At 42.7% G+C, this 17203-nt stretch overlaps 1 protein-coding gene and 1 long non-coding RNA gene across 2 annotated transcripts in view; one reads left to right on the top strand and one right to left on the bottom strand.

The window, feature by feature from the left end:
- The window catches only part of LOC123969206 (adenylate cyclase type 3-like), a 38916-nt gene extending 28034 nt beyond the window's left edge, over positions 1-10882 (top strand). Inside the window, exons 6-11 of the mRNA XM_046046374.1 lie at positions 720-885; positions 1100-1219; positions 8241-8383; positions 9649-9810; positions 10193-10280; positions 10594-10882. Coding sequence (XP_045902330.1) covers positions 720-885; positions 1100-1219; positions 8241-8383; positions 9649-9810; positions 10193-10280; positions 10594-10746 — 832 coding nt within the window. The 3' untranslated portion in view covers positions 10747-10882. The remainder of the gene's footprint in view (positions 1-719; positions 886-1099; positions 1220-8240; positions 8384-9648; positions 9811-10192; positions 10281-10593) is intronic.
- Positions 1-17203, bottom strand: part of LOC123969210 — an 81632-nt gene that overhangs the window by 64211 nt on the left and 218 nt on the right. The window lies entirely within an intron of this gene.

The following is a 17203-nucleotide window of genomic DNA, read 5'->3' as shown; positions in this document are numbered from 1 at the left end:
AAGAAAGCTCAGAAACTGCAGTGATATCTGTGAGGTGCCTACGCAGAGCCCAAAGGACACTAAAGGACAGTACCCACCCAGCCACAACCTGTTCACCCTGCTGCCTTCTGGGAAGAGAGATAGAAGTTTCAGCTGCTGCACCACCAGACTGCAGAGCAGCTTTTTCCCTCTAGGCTGTGAGACTTTTAAATTCATCCTTACTACTGCACCATGCGTTTTTGGGGGTATTATAAAGGGAAGTATAACTTCATCTCATTATACAACCCTTTGTTGTAAAATGATAAATAAATCTACATTGTCGCTTGTAAAAGAGGCTGAAGGCACTGTAGAGCTGGTAATAAAATTATCTTTATCTTTCACTAGAAGTAAAAAATTTTATTAAAAAATACTGATAAATACTGTAAAGAATAAACTAAACAAAATAATAGAAATTTGCTTGGATGTTCATTCTTCACCAGTTTGACAAAAAAACTTAAGTCAAGATTTCTGTTTAATAGCATATAACAACATCTCATGGTCTTCATTACCACGTGTAGTTTGCTCAGACATCATATGGTCTCATATGTTAGCACTGATGTGTCCACTAAGGAAAATTTTGCCTACTGTTGCAATTCATCACTCTGTATAAAAGCATCTTTGTAATGTATGAAGGGGAATGCATGGTGGTTGGTCGATTAATCATCTGTCTAATCTTTGACCCCTCTGTATGTGTGGACCAGTCGTGTCCACATCTCGCAGAGCACCATGGAGTGTCTACATGGTGAGTTTGATGTGGAGCCAGGGAACGGAGGTGACCGCTGTGACTACCTGAGGGAGCGGGGCATCGAGACCTACCTGGTAGTTGTTCCTAAAGGACCTGTGGGAAAGAATGGCATCAACGGTGTAGTGAGTCAAACCTGCCACACACCCACTCTGCAGATATTTGGATATTCAAATATTTGTCTTATATTAAGCCAGATGATGCACAGGGAAGTGACATTCTTCTTCTCAAAATTAGATTTGAAAATGATTTCAGAATGTAAGAAAATATATATGTTCAGCATTCAAAATACATGGAAATGTTCTGCATTTAATTTCCTGTTTGCCTGTTTCACATTAGAAGCTGTCTGTAACCTCTTCCAATGGAAACTCCCCGCTGTTGATTAACACCACAGAGTGTAACGGCAGTGTTAACACAGCCTGCACCACACCCGAGGAACCGGAAGAACTGGACACAAGGGTATGCAAGAAATCATTACTTGGAGTGGAATGTAGCAGGAGTGCCACTGGTGGCAGCCAAAAGGCAGTAGGGCTTTTTATCAAAACTAGAAAATTAAACAATTTAAACATCTTTTGGTATCCACAGGGGGCTGTATAGTTTTTTTTGTTTGTTTGTTTGTTTTTTTTGTACGTATCTTTAGTTGCAGAAGAACATACATACAAAAATAATAGCTTTTTCCACACAGAAGGACAGTATTATTGGCACCTTTTTAAAAGTTGCAAGAAATAACTGGATTCACCTTGAACTCACCCGTCACAAGTGCCTGCAATCTAATAATTCACTTCAGCTTTATTTATATAATGACTATTTATAACAGAAGTTTTCACATTGTACATGCTTCCTTTATTCCCTAAAGGAACCTTATACAAGGTGAATAGGATTGGTCTAAGCACAGAATCTTGAGGAACTCCATGACTAACTTTGGGATGCATGGAGGACTCATCGTTAACATGTACAAACTGAAATCGATCTGATAAATAGGACTTAAACCAGCTTAGAGCGGTTCCTTTAATGCCAATGAAATGTTCCAGTCTCTGCAATAGGATCTGATGGTCAATGGTATCAAATGCAGCACTAAGATCTAATAAAACCAGTACAGAGACAAGTCCTTTGTCTGATGCAATGAGGAGGTAATTTTCACCAGTGCTGTCTCTGTGCTATGATGATCTCTAAATCCTGACTGAAAATCCTCAAATAAACTATTGCTCTGTAGAAAGTCACACAGCTGTTTGGTGACTGCTTTCTCAAGAATCAGAGAGAGTAAAGGACGGTTAGATATAGGTCTTTAGTTGGCTAGTTTTCAGCGGCCATTAGATGTGTTGTTTTTACATTGCAACCAGGTGTGTGCTCATACGCGTGCTCGAACTCATGAGCGAGCAGAATTTGATACGTGCAGACCAGGAGACAGTTTCTCACAACATGAAACAAATCCATGCATGAAAACGTTACATTGACTGCATTTAACAGACGTGGTATATCAGCGTTAGCTTGCTTCAGGGGCGGCTGTGGCTCAGGAGGAGAGCAGGTTGCCCGTTAATTGGAAGGTTGGCGGTTCGATCCCTGGCTCCTCCAGGCTGCGTCTTGAAGTGTCCTTGGGCAAGATACTGATCCCTGAATTGCCCCTGGCGGCTGTTCCACCAGTGTATGAATGTATATGAATGGTGAATGCAGATGAAGTGTAAAAGTGCTTTGACTGGTGGAAAAGACTAGAAATATACAAATACGGAGCATTTACATTCAGCTAGACTAGCTATTACTAATAAGATTGTTTTCCCACTTTTAGACCTCCAGTAAGTAATGTAGTGAATGGGTCTTCCACGGCGGTGTTATCCTGGTTGCGGGGGTTGCTCTGCGCTCCTCGGGTGACTAGAAGACAAGCGCTCTGCGAGTAAACGGCAGGCGCTCTATGGATAGTAACCATGGCAACGGCTTGTGTGCGCTACACAGCTGTAGCCTATTTGACTTAATTTAAAATTATAACTTTACCTGATAGGCCTTCATGTAGTTTTGGGGGATGCCATGCAAATTCCCTCCTGCTGATGTCCTATTTAGAAAACAGTAATAGATTCTGGAAACCTGCAAACAGCGAGGATCAGTCTCTCTTCCAATGATTTGTGCTCCCTATGTCGCGTACAAAAAGTTCAAGACTATTAAACTTTGGCGGCGGGTGTGTGCGTGAGGCGAGCACTTCACCTCACTAGCAGGGACACTTGCTACTGAGCACATACTGTTATGCTGCTCCCTGATAAAAGAAAAATGTTTCTGCTGATACCTGTTCTGATATATGTTGACCTGTTGCTCAGAAGGTACCTGTTATAATGTTACGATCGTGGCTCTGGACTCTGATAGTAACTTGTTTTAACAAGCTAGAGGGGATTGTAAGAGGCACTTTATGAGAGGTGCTGAAGATAACGTGTGTGGATTTGTCGTGAGATTTCTGCCTGATCACCGGTGTCGGTTAGTTTTGTTTTCCCTCAGCATGAGCACCTCCTCGTCTCATCCAGTTCTGTGTCTGTTAGATGGTCGAGGGAAGACTTCCAGTGAATCAGTAACGTAATGCAGTATAGGGCATATAGTAAAATATTATGAATTCTCTTTAAATAGGCTAATGACGTTAGTCTTGTAATATTACGACTAGGGATGGGGATTGAGACCCGGTTCCTAAAGGACCCGGTTCCAAAATTTCTCAAAACCCAAAAATTAATAAGGTGATGATGTAACGTTATGTCTTGAGCGTCTAATGTGATTTAATTTGAAATGCAATGGATAAGAAAATCATCAGGCTGCAGTCTCTGCCTGCTCTCTGCGGGCTCCTACACACACACACACACAGCGGCAGCAGAGCGAGAGGCTGCGCTGTCATGGTGGAATACGATGAGTGTTAAGTTAGCTCCAAACTACTGTAACGTAAGTTGATGACAGCGACGCTCGTTACTGTAAGTACGTGCAATAAAGTATTGATAGTGGTATCGATAAAGAATTGGATCATTAAGCAGTCCCAATAAGGGTATCAGTATCAATAAAAATTAACAATCCCCATCCCTAATTACGACTTTTTTTCTTTACATGTCAGAGAACACAGATACGTGGGAGAGATTCTGAATGTGCAGAAAGTTTTGAACATGAGCAGATAAGTTATGATATAAGTTATTAACAGGTGAGCTACTGAAGTTGTCAATAACTGAATTAAAACGGATTAATTTATCACTGAGATACCAAACAATCGTATCAAGACTTACACTCTGCACCAGCAGAGCTCCAGAATCTGCAACGCGCCCCCCTCACACCTCGACACGCTACAAGTGCGAGGGCCCGCCCAACGCTGCTTGCACCTTTTTAATTTTATTTGTGGTTTTCAATTTAAAACTTGGTGAAATGGTTTCAGTGTGTGTATCAATACTTTTTGAACACTTTTGAGCACATTTGAGCAATACTACGACAATCCTGATAACTGTGATGATTTTGGTCACTATAATCATGATATATTTTCATACCATTTCATCTGTTTTTGCCAAGCATCTTTAGAACAATTGCACTGAAAGCTATCAGACATACAAGCCACAAATAAGACATGTACATACTACGGACAAGATCACATATAGTACTTGCTTGTGGTGGGAATTTTGGGTCTCTGTAAATAATATTACAAAGAGTACAGACTATACCTTTTGATCAGACCATACGGGTCAGCCTTCACTCACCTTGTGCATCAATGAGCCTCTCCCCCCAAATGACCCTGTTGCCAGTTCACCGTGTTTCCTTCCTTGGACCACTTTTGATAGGTACTGACCTTGCAGCCCAGGAAGACCCCGCAAGAGCTGCAGTTTTTGGAGATTCTCTGACCCTTGTCATCTAGCCATCATAATTTTGCCCTTGTCAAAGTTACTCAAATCCCAACGCTTTCCAATTTTTCCTGCTGCTAACACACCAATTTTGAGGACAAAATGTTTACTTGCTACCTTATATATTTCATCCACTGACAGGTGCCATGGTAACAAGATAATCAGTATTATTCTAGACCTATTCAATGAAAAGTGCAATAAGATAACTTCTGAATTGGTGCTATATAAATACATTTGAATATGTAATTAGAAACCAAAGACGACATGTGAACCAAAATAAAAGTTCAAGCATGGTCCATGTATTGATCATATGCTTGCAGTGTTTTGCATTGTTTTTCTGCTGGATTTTTCACTCTTCTGACAGGTGAAGTGAATAATACTGATTATCTCATTACCATGGCAAATGTCAGTTGTCAGTACCTATCACAAGTGGTCCAAGGAAGGAAAAGTGGTGAACTGGCAACAGGGTCATGAGGGGAAAGGCTCACTAATGCAAATGGTGAGGGAATGCTGGCCCGTGTGGTCCGATCCAACAGACGAGCTACTGCAGGTCAAATAGCTGAAAAAGTTGATGTTGGTTGTGATAGAAAAGTGTCAGAACACACACTTTTCTTTTACATCACATGTGCGTCGCTTACCTGGGGAACACATTGCACCAGGATGCACTATGGGAAGAATGTAAGCCCGGGGAGGCAGTATGATGCTTTGGCCAATGTTACGCTGGGAAACGATGGGTCCTGCCATTCATGTGGGCGTTACTTTGACACGTACCATCTACCTAAGCATTGTTGCAGACCATGTACACCCTTACATGGAAACGGTAGTCCCTGATGATGCACCTCAACTCTCCAGGGACTCGTGCAAGGACCCTGTTCGTGGACTTCAGCTAGGCGTTCAACACCATCATCCCGGACATCCTCAGCACCAAACTCACCCAGCTCACTGTGCCAGCCTCCACCTGTCAGTGAATCACAAACTTCCTGACTGACAGGAGTCAGCAGGTGAGACTGGGGAACATTCAATTCATTTCAATTTTATTTATATAGACATCACATCCAGCACCTGGCCTATTAGCACTGGCGCCCCCTAGACGATCATTGGTGCTATTCAGGACTTATACATTTCCAGGGTCAGGAAACATCACTGCAGATCCATCTCACCCTGGACACAACCATCTCACCCCAGACACAACCTGTTCCAGGCGCTAAAGAGCATCCATTCATCGTCAAGCGCTTATCCTGCGTACAGGGTCACGGGGGGCTGGAGCCAATCCCAGCTGACATCGGGCGAAAGGCGGGGTACACCCTGGACGGGTCGCCAGTCCATCGCAGGGCCCACATAGACAAACAGCCACTCACACTCACACTGACACCTAAGGACAATTAAATCAACCTAAATCCTGTTCATGTCTGTGGATTGTGGGATGAAGCCGGAGCACCCGGAGAGAACCCACGCAGACACGGGGAGAACATGCAAACTCCACACAGATAGGCCGGGGAAACCGGGGTTTGAACCCACGACCTTCTAGTTGTGCCGCCCCGCTACAGAGCAATGTACGCCAAAACCAACAGACTCAGGAACAGTTTCTTCCCACAAATCATCTCTCTGATGAAAAGCTGATTTCGGGCTCACAGTGTCAGGAACAATTCCTGTGCAATGATCCAGTAACTCTGTCTCTAATCAACCACCTGTTTACTGGTTACTTATTATTTATTCACCATTCTGTATTTCAGAGTTGTTCATACTTTTAATATTGTTATATTGTGTAGACACTGTATACCAAATCCACCTACCTCAAGTAATTAACACCTGCACATAATACTTATTTAATCCAGCATCCTTTGCACTATGCTCCATCACACTGTGTACATGTATGTGTATGTGGACTTGTATATCACATCCATCTCCTACATCATAATCATAATAATAATAATAATAATAATAATAAGGATTATAATAAATTACTCCTGCATCCTTTGCACTCTGCTCACTGCACTATTTGTCGTTCTGTCTATATTGTTTTCGTTTTTGTTTATAGTGTGTATATTTGTGTTCTGTATACTGTAGCCTGTGTTTGATTTTATTATTGTGTTATTGTATGAATAAGCACAGCGTGAGCAATGTACAATCCTGTGTCAAATTCCTCGTATGTGTACACATACCCGGCAAATAAATCTAATTCTGATGGCAGTGGCCTCTTTCAGCAGAATAATGCGCCCTGCCACAAAGCACAAATGGTTCAGGAATGGTTTGAGAAACACAACAATGAGTTCAAGGTGTTGACTTGGCCTCCAAATTCCCCAGATCTCATCCAATCGAGGATCTCTGGGATGTGCTGGACAAACAAGTCTGATCCATGGAGGACCTGTCTCGCAATTTACAGGACTTAAAGGATCTGCTGCAAAGGTCTTGGTGCCAGATACCACAGCACACCTTAAGAGTTCTAGTGGTGTCAATGCCTACATGGGTCAGGGCTGTTTTGGTGGCAAAAGGGGGACCTACACAATATTAAGCAGGTCATGATGTTATGACTGATTGGTGTATATTTTATATACACTGAGAATTATCATGATGACATACAGTATATTGTCTTTTTCTATTATTGTTGCCTTTATTTTGTACTTATTTTATTACATTTCACTTTATTTGATTATTATTATTTTAATGGATTTACTTTTTTTTCATATTTACTTTTTTACTCAAAGGTGCTGTAGAATGGAAAACTGTATTTACCTTGGTGTTCTTGAATAAGAAGAGTTCGGTACATGGAACTGACATACCATGAGTCTCAATCACTATTGTTCTTCATATGTAAATCTCACACATGCAAAAGACCCTGGTAAAACAGGCGAATGCCAATAAGCACTAGATGTGACATAAGATCTGGGATCATTAATATTTACTCGCCCAAAATTTACACGTTCCAGAGAAGCAGCTATTCCATAGAGCTAGAGATGGAGGTTGTTCAGCATTTCTCACATAAAGTGCTTTTATGGTTATGAAGGAAAGGGAAATATTTTTTGGTTTTCCTTCTGGCTGCTCTGCCTCAACTCTAGTTACCTGATGGACAGATAGCTTCACTTGTCCCTAACCCTAGCTGTTGCTAACAGTAGCTGCTGAACTAGCAGTCCAAATCTTGGTTCAACCCCAAGACACACTTGGAGCAGCAAGCTTCAAGTCCGGGAAGAATCAGCATCAGGACGGCTAGCTGCACGGCTAATTGAGTAGCTAGCAGCAGCTGCTGTTAGCAGTAGTTAGCAGCTAAAGTTGGCCAATCGGAAGCAAGTAACTTTCAGGTGGGGGGCCTTAAAGGGACTGCATGTAAAAGTTTTCTAGTAGGAACCTGAAAATGAGTATTCTACAGGACCTTTAAAACTATTGGTAATAGATTTGTAAATGTTGTTTTATTCAAATTGTATTATGAAATGAGTTTGTCATCATGGTGAACTGAGTATATGCATTGCTAAAATGAGTTATAAACAAATATAAATAAAAGGTTTTAAAAAATGTTCAGAGGAGGTTTCTTGCTGTAGATTGAAATGTTGGATAGACAGACCAGCTGTCCTAATTGCTGTCCTGGCACTGATCGAGTATATTTCAGAAATAGAAATGGGATATTTCCTTCTTTGGGGCTTCAGGTGGTGAATCCATCTTTCCCTAACCCTCGGAGAAGGCTGCGGCTGCGGGACCTTGCTGAAAGGGTGATTGATGCTCAGGAGAATGAACAGGAGCTCAACAAACTGCTCAATGAGGCTCTGCTGGAGAGAGAGACAGTCCAAGCGTAAGTGAACACTGTCACTGTTTAAACCATAAAGCGCTACTGCTTTCTAGAAGAAAAACCTTAATGATGCTGCTTTTTGCGTTTTTAGCTGATGCCATGTGAGTGGTTGTTGGAGGACCTGGCACTGAAACACTGACCAGGATCATTCACTCTCCTTGTTGTCAGTTAGGACACAGTGGCGTACACTCAATCATAAATAAAGGAGACTATGTTCAAAGTAATTGATATATTTTTCCAAATAAAAACCCTTCACCATGTAGCTTCCTGAACAACCTTTATGTTTTTGTTTTTTACTTTAACTTGCAGTACAAATTTTGTCTCCCCCCTCTGACTGTGAGGCTAATCACATAACATTGTTAACGCACTTATGATGTGCAGGCTCTGCCATGCTGAGCAGAAACTGTTGCTACAGCTCTGGCAGTTGGCATAAAACGCATCACTACTAGTTCGCCACAGGCAAAAGATTGAAATACTCTATTCTGCGAATACAGACAGATTTACCTGGCGATAATAGGCTTAAACAGCATTGTGTGAACTTGTTTGGCGAGGACTTGTTAAGGATGTTCATTTATATGTAGTCCCACACTCCAGCTTTAAGTTAAGAATTCCATATTTTGGATGAGATTTGTCATTTGCTAAGGCTGCAGAGCAGCTCCCTCCTCTCATTGTGAACCACATATGAATTTTTTGTTTTGTTGGAAATTGTTCGATACTAGTGTAGATACGATACCTTTTTCAAGAAGCCAAGGTTATAAACTGTTAAATATTGTCTGGACACATTTAGCTGTAAATAGTAAATGGACTAAACTTGTATAGCACTTCTCTTTGCTCTCATCTCTCATTCACACACAAACTCATATGCAAGGCACTTGCCCCAGTGTCTTGCTCAAAGACACTGGGACAGGAGCAAACCTACCTCCCACGCCACAGCCGCCACTTGAATTTGTTTAAAAAGTGCCATTTTTAATACTAGTTTTTGATAAGGTCACATTTTGGTCTGTACCAGAAAAGTACCGCGTACAGTTTCGTACCCAGCCCTGCAAATCAATGTAGCAGTTTTGTTCCCAATTTGACTTGGTTGGGTGCAATGCAAAACACAATGTTAGGGGCAAGTATGTTGTATCAGTGTTCAGTTTGTAACAAGATGTTGTAGATTTCCCCATACAAAACTAGTTGCTGGAAAAAACAGTATCAGGTCAACTTAAGTAATGTAATACCAATATTTTACATTTGATGTAAGTGCTGAGGTTCTCTTGTCTCATCAGTCTGAAGGGGAAACACACAAACAGGCTCTCCCTGAGGTTTGTGGATCCAGACCTGGAGACTCGTTACTCGGTGGAGAAGGAGAAACAGAGCGGAGCTGCCTTCTGCTGCTCCTGTGTGGTCCTGCTCTTCACTGCAGCGATGGAAGCACTCATAGACCCCTGGTCAGTTCACAAAGCCAGCATTAATCTCACCACACTTTTTAAATCAACAATGTGGCCATCTTTGATTTATGTCAAACTCTAGCTGAGACAACTACCCAAAAAGCTAAATTAAAGATTATCCTATTCAAATCTTTTACTCTGTACTGTGAGGGATCCTCCAATTGGGATCTCAAAAATGTTTATCTATCAATCTACAGTTGGCTCAGTTTGCACAGCACAACTCACTGTAATATCGCTCTGCAATATTGGTTTCGGTCCATCTGCATGTAGCTGTTCATGACAGCGGTGTTATAGAGTCGAGGCGAATCTGGACTTGTTCACTGCTACCAGTTCTTTATATTTCTTTCAAGGGTTTTCTGTGTGTTCATGTGTTGTGGAACAGGCTGATTGCAAACTACATCACCTTTGCAGTGGGCGAGGTACTGCTGCTTATCCTGACAATCTGTTCTCTGGCCGCCATCTTCCCTAGAGTGAGTTAAAGCACATTTTTCTGCTTTTACACTTGAATGTTTTGTCACGTTGTTAGTAGCATGTCTTCACTACCAGCTGGAACCAGGTAACAGCCCATTCTCCAGATAAGCGACGGTCAACAACTGTGTTAGTTCAGTCAAAGCCCAAAATCAACAAAGTATCAATTTTGCTCCTTTTGTCTCCTTTCGAGAGCCAGGACATGACTTGGCCTCTGTTACCTGTGAGAATGTGTTCTCTTGTGCTCAAACACAGTGTAACAACCCTGTGGTTGTCTGTGTTGTGTTGTGCTAGTTTGGTGTTTGTGTGTTTCAGGCGGAGCCAAGGCCAGGGTTGTCAGGAGATGTGGCTCACCATTTCAGCCTGGCTTATAAGTATTTAAGGTGGCTGCCAACTCTGCCCACGTTCTCTTTTGTTTCCCACAGCACCATGCACCACACCTGGGACACTCCAGCTTTTCATTTTTAGACTTATTATGTAGCTTTTACTTTTGCATTCACTACATTTTACACCCACCATAAACTCATGACACTCCTGATAATACTGATTTCCATGTTTGCCTTGAAGTTTATGTTTAGTTGATACAATAAAACCATTAAGCTTATGTTTGCGTCAGCTTCCTCTCTTTGTTACAAACAGGAGCCAACTTGTAAGAAATGGGGACTCGTCTAAAGGTTAGTGCAGTAAAACTCTTGTGGTGCATCAGGGAGCGTGGTGTCACTGCACTGCTGATTAATCATTTTGTAACGGTTTAGCACACAACTATTTTTGTTGCATGATATAAATATTGGATACATCAGAAAACAGAACTTAATATTTGGTACAGAAACCTTTGTTTGCAGTTACAGAGATCATACGTTTCCTGTAGGTCTTGACCAGGTTTGCACACACTGCAGCAGGGATTTTGGCCCACTCCTCCATACAGACCTTCTCCAGATCGTTCAGGTTTCGGAGACTGTCTAGGCCACTCCAGGACCTTGAGATGCTTCTTACGGAGCCACTCCTTAGTTGCCCTGGCTGTGTGTTTCGGGTCGTTGTCATGCTGGAAGACCCAGCCAATCTTCAATGCTCTTACTGAGGGAAGGAGGTTGTTGGCCAAGATCTCGCAATACATGGCCCCATCCATCCTCCCCTCAATACGGTGCAGTCGTCCTGTCCCCTTTGCAGAAAAGCATCCCCAAAGAATGATGTTTCCACCTTCATGCTTGGGATGGTGTTCTTGGGGTTGTACTCGTCCTTCTTCTTCCTCCAAACATGGCGAGTGGAGTTTAGACCTTAAAGCTCTATTTTTGTCTCATCAGACCACATGACCTTCTCCCATTCCTCCTCTGGATCATCCAGATGGTCATTGGCAAACTTCAAATGGGCCTGGACATGCACTGGCTTGAGCAGGGGGACCTTGTGTGCGCTACAGGATTTTAATCCATGACAGCGTAGTGTGTTACTGATTTTTTTTTTTGAGACTGTGGTCCCAGCTCTCTTCAGATCATTGACCAGGTCCTGCCATGTGGTTCTGGGCTGATCCCTCACCTTCCTCATGATCATTGATGCCCCACGAGGTGAGAGCCCCAGACCGAGGGAGACTGACTGTCATCTTGAACTTCTTCCATTTTCTAATAATTGCGCCAACAGTTGTTGCCTTCTCACCAAGCTGCCTATGGTCCTGTAGGCCATCCCAGCCTTGTGCAGGTCTACAATTTTATCCCTGATGTCCTTACACAGCTCTCTGGTCTTGGCCATTGTGGAGAGGTTGGAGTCTGTTTGAGTGTGTGGACAGGTTTCTTTTATACAGGCAACGAGTTCAAACAGGTGCAGTTAATACAGGTAATGAGTGGAGAACAGGAGGGCTTCTTAAAGAAGGACTAACAGGTCTGTGAGAGCCGGAATTCTTACTGGTTGGTAGGTGATCAAATACTTATGTCATGCAATAAAATGCAAATTCATTATTTAAAAATCATACAATGTGATTTTTGTTTTAGATTCCGTCTCTCACAGTTGAAGTGTACCTATGATAAAAATGACAGAACTCTACATGCTTTGTAAGTAGGAAAACCTGCAAAATCAGCAGTGTATCAAATACTTGTTCTCCCCACTGTATGTATATTAACGACAAACTCTGTCCACATAGAATAAAACCATCAGTAGCCAAAGGAAGCATCAACAACCTGGTTATTCAGTGAGTAGAAATTATATTGTTTACCAAAAACAGACATGTCATTCAAGATAATGTGCATTCACAGACTTCCTCAAGTTCAGTCAAACACAAAGAAAACACTCAGTTCATTATTTCATTGAAACACAGAAAAAGTTAATATAAAGCCAAAGTAAATGTTCAGTTCATCAAAAAAAAATAGGCCCAACAGTAAGTTTTCATTTCGTAAAAAGGAACGAATTATAAGCCACGGTCTTCACAGAGAAAAAACTCTGGTACTCACGGTGTGGAGCTTGGGAACCTTGGTTTAGCCCTTACAACGGCACACACACACACACACAGTCAGTCAGTCAGTCAGTCAGTCAGTCAGTCGGACTGTTGATCACAACAACAACATGACGCAGCAACTCCTCCAGATAAATGTCAACAACGCAATTAGCTATGCAGAGTTCATGCATTCTACCGCTGTGTGCGGTCTATAACGACACGATGCAACTCCGTCCATAGACGCTGAGAATCCGCTACCAGCCACTGCTGCCATGGTCCAGACACAATCACACACTGCTGGTAGTAAAACGCTCTTTTCATACGTCATTCCAACGGCCACAAAAGCCGACAGTGGATGAATTAAAACGGGCAGAGTGCTGGTTTTGTGCTTTGTTTTGGGAGATGCATCATGTGTATTGGGTTTTTCAGGAAGCCTCAGTGGTAGAAGGTTTTTGTGTGCTGATCAGAGGGTAAGTGTAACTGATTTTTGATAGCTTTGTACAGGAATTTCCCCGTTAAGTATAATGTAAGTGGCGTTTCCCCTTTGGGTTGCGTCAGTTTGTTGTTTTCATAGAGTTGTGGTGATGGTTAGTGTCAACTGTTTTCAGACAAGCTGTCTCGGGGGACATCCGTGTGATGTTGTGGGGTACCTGTGTTGTAGTGTAAGTGAGTGGTAAAGATGACGTTAAATTTAAAATTTTTACCTTGTCATCTTTAGTTGAGCCTTGCAGAAAAGTAAACTTGCTGTGGCAGAGCTTGTTTCTGTGCTGGTGTTACCACCAGGGACGGTTGAAACTATAAATCAGTGCTTTGTCTAAACCTTGTGTGTCTTAGTATCTTTAGGTTTATTGTAGATTTTGGTCTGGTTGGGGAACTAAAATATTGGCACTGGGGAAGTAAACCATCCGGGTTAGCGTCTGTGACTTTGTGGGTTGACCTGCTAGTTTTGGTAATATACTTGTGTTGTGCGTCTTGGGACAACTTGGTTGGCTAGGGAGCCTTTGTTTGGAGGAAACTTTGGTGTGCTACTTTGATTTAGCGCGGTTTTGTGTGCATTTGGTTGCTGGAATTTTGGTATATTATGTCTAGCAGAAGTCCAACTTGTTCATTTGGAATGAGCTTTGGGTGAACTTTGGGTCGGGGCTTTGACCTCAACTTCCCAGTTGTAAGTATTCCTCACTGTTGTTTTCTGCAAAACCGGATCTGTTAGTGTAGTTTGGACATGAAGTATGTCAAAGGCAAGGACAATGTTGTGGCAGATGCTCTGTCTTGTGCCCCAGCTGAGTTGTGTATTTTTCTTTCTGGCTTACTAGTGGTCAGCCAGATTAATGTTATGAACCTGTAGGTAGTAGGTTCTGGGTTCCCCTTTTGGGGCCCCCATTTTAAGGGGGGGGGGGTGGTCTGACACCTGGCCAGTCTTTATCCCTTGCATGTGAAGAGCTGAGAGTGATTGCAGTAACTCTTGGCACCTGGGCTAATTGCCCTGTAGAGTATTTGTAACGCCTTATTGTCATTCTTAGTGATGATACTGCTGGGCTGAGGTCGCAGACCTCCCTGCTAACTTAATAACCTCTGTTTCCCTCCACAGGTTCCAACTTTGCCTTGGTTTCTAGACATGCTGTTAGTTGTAGTTATTTTTTTCTTGCACATTACACCACCCTTGCACAAATTTTCCATGCATCCATCATCCTGCCCTAACATGACTGAAACTGACTGATGTTCATACCCAATAATTTATCACCTTTATTTTGAAACAAGTCTCAATTTGGCTTATTTTGTGTTAAATAAATATATTTTGTTAAATGTTTACCATGGTGTGTATCCCTTTTGTTGTGGCCTTCTGAGCCAGGTCATGACAATAGAGAAACACTAGAAGCTTGCTGGCAGTTACTGAGCTCTTGTTTTCTTTAAACTAGAGTTGCACAAATGTACTTTAAGCTTTGTTTTTAGGAAATATCCTCAGAGTTTTGGTAAATATGTATTCAGTCTCATATCTGTGTGAGTATGTATGGAGCTGAAGTCAGGATGAGTTTGGCATAAAGAGCTACCAGAAAGAAACTCCTAGGCACATCTACTAACACGACTAGAGTAAATGCTCTGTATTTGTATAGCCCTTCTAGTCTTTGCAACCACTCAAAGCGCTTTTACACTACATCTACATTCACCATTCATACACATTCACACACTGGTGGAACAGCCACCAGGGGCAATTCAGGGTTCAGTATCTGGCCCAAGGACACTTTGACATGCAGCCTGGAGGAGCCGGGGATTGAACCGCCAATCTTTCAAGCTTCAGCTTCCCCAATAAAGCTCACTGAATAACATGTAGTATCGGAGACTAGCAGACATGTAAAAATGAAAAGTTGTGGTTTTAGGGGGAATTATGTGCTGGAACTATAAACAACAGCCAGATGCAGTGACTGACAGCGTTGACAATATTCTTATTTTAGAATTAGACTCCAGTGTAAATATGTAGTGGTATTTACCTAACGAACTCTGCACCTGGCTCACAATCGGTGCTGTGAATGTGTGCAGCTTCCTCACAGTGAGCTTGTCAGGTTAGGTAGGTTTATTGTCACAATATAACAATTTATAGAGTGAAATTGAGTTTTGTAACTCCCTTCTGCTACATAGCAGACAATATAAATGGTAAACAGAAATAAACTATTATCACTGGAGCAGTGCTGAGGATAAATTAGAGTCTGATAGCTTGGGGGGGGGGGAAAGCTGCTCTGCAGTCTGTTGGTGCGGCAGCAGAAACTTCTATCTCTCTTCCCAGAAGGCAGCAGGGTGAACAGGCTGTGGCTGGGTGTGTACTGTCCTTTAGTATCCTTTGGGCTCTGCAGACACCTCACCTCACCGATATCATTGATGCTCGGGAGATGGGTACCAATGATCTTCTGAGCAGCTTGAATCACCTGCTGCAGAGCCCTCTGGTCCTGGGCTGTGCACATCCCATGCCAGTTTGTGATTACATACTATAGGTTACATACCATTGTCCCTGTACAGAGACCAAACCAAAACCTGTGCTCACAGACCGGAAACACATTCTATAGCCAGATTGATATCAATCTCCTCATCTCACTCTCAGAAAGAAAGCAAAGCATATTTCTCCAAATGTTGAACTATTCTTTAAAATCCGTCATCTGTAATCTACAGGGATTGGACAATGAAACTGAAACACCTGGTTTTAGACCACAATAATTTATTAGTATGGTGTAGGGCCTCCTTTTGCGGCCAATACAGCGTCAATTTGTCTTGGGAATGACATATACAAGTCCTGCACAGTGGTCAGAGGGATTTTAAGCCATTCTTCTTGCAGGATAGTGGCCAGGTCACGACGTGATGCTGGTGGAGGAAAATGTTTCCTGACTCGCTCCTCCAAAACACCCCAAAGTGGCTCAATAATATTTAGATCTGGTGACTGTGCAGGCCATGGGAGATGTTCAACTTCACTTTCATGTTCATCAAACCAATCTTTCACCAGTCTTGCTGTGTGTATTGGTGCATTGTCATCCTGATACACGGCACCTCCTTCAGGATACAATGTTTGAACCATTGGATGCACATGGTCCTCCAGAATGGTTCGGTAGTCCTTGGCAGTGACGCGCCCATCTAGCACACGTATGGGGCCAAGGGAATGCCATGATATGGCAGCCCAAACAATCACTGATCCACCCCCATGCTTCACTCTGGGCATGCAACAGTCTGGGTGGTACGCTTCTTTGGGGCTTCTCCACACCGTAACTCTCCCGGATGTGGGGAAAACAGTGAAGGCGGACTCATCAGAGAACAATACATGTTTCACATTGTCCACATCCCAAGATTTGCGCTTCTTGCACCATTGAAACCGACGTTTGGCATTGGCACGAGTGACCAAAGGTTTGGCTATAGCAGCCCGGCCGTGTATATTGACCCTGTGGAGCTCCTGACGGACAGTTTTGGTGGAAACAGGAGAGTTGAGGTGCACATTTGATTCTGCCGTGATTTGGGCAGCCGTGGTTTTATGTTTTTTGGATACAATCCGGGTTAGCACCCGAACATCCCTTTCAGACAGCTTCCTCTTGCGTCCACAGTGAATCCTGTTGGATGTGGTTCGTCCTTCTTGGTGGTATGCTGACATTACCCTGGATACCGTGGCTCTTGATACATCACAAAGACTTGCTGTCTTGGTCACAGATGCGCCAGCAAGACGTGCACCAACAATTTGTCCTCTTTTGAACTCTGGTATGTCACCCATAATGTTGTGTGCATTGCAATATTTTGAGCAAAACTGTGCTCTTACCCTGCTAATTGGACCTTCACAGTCTGCTCTTATTGGTTCAATGTGCAATTAATGGAGATTGGCCACCAGGCTGGTCCAATTTAGCCATGAAACCTCCCACACTAAAATGAGAGGCGTCTCAGTTTCATTGTCCAACCCCTGTAAGTTCCTCATTGTGTTAGCCAGCTAACTTCAAGTAACGTTAACGTTAGCCTTTCTATTAACATTACTACGCCTGAAAA

Source organism: Micropterus dolomieu, linkage group LG04, assembly GCF_021292245.1.
Source record: "Micropterus dolomieu isolate WLL.071019.BEF.003 ecotype Adirondacks linkage group LG04, ASM2129224v1, whole genome shotgun sequence".
In the NCBI taxonomy this organism is placed as follows: Eukaryota; Metazoa; Chordata; class Actinopteri; order Centrarchiformes; family Centrarchidae; genus Micropterus; species Micropterus dolomieu.
This window is presented reverse-complemented; position numbering and strand designations above follow the sequence as displayed.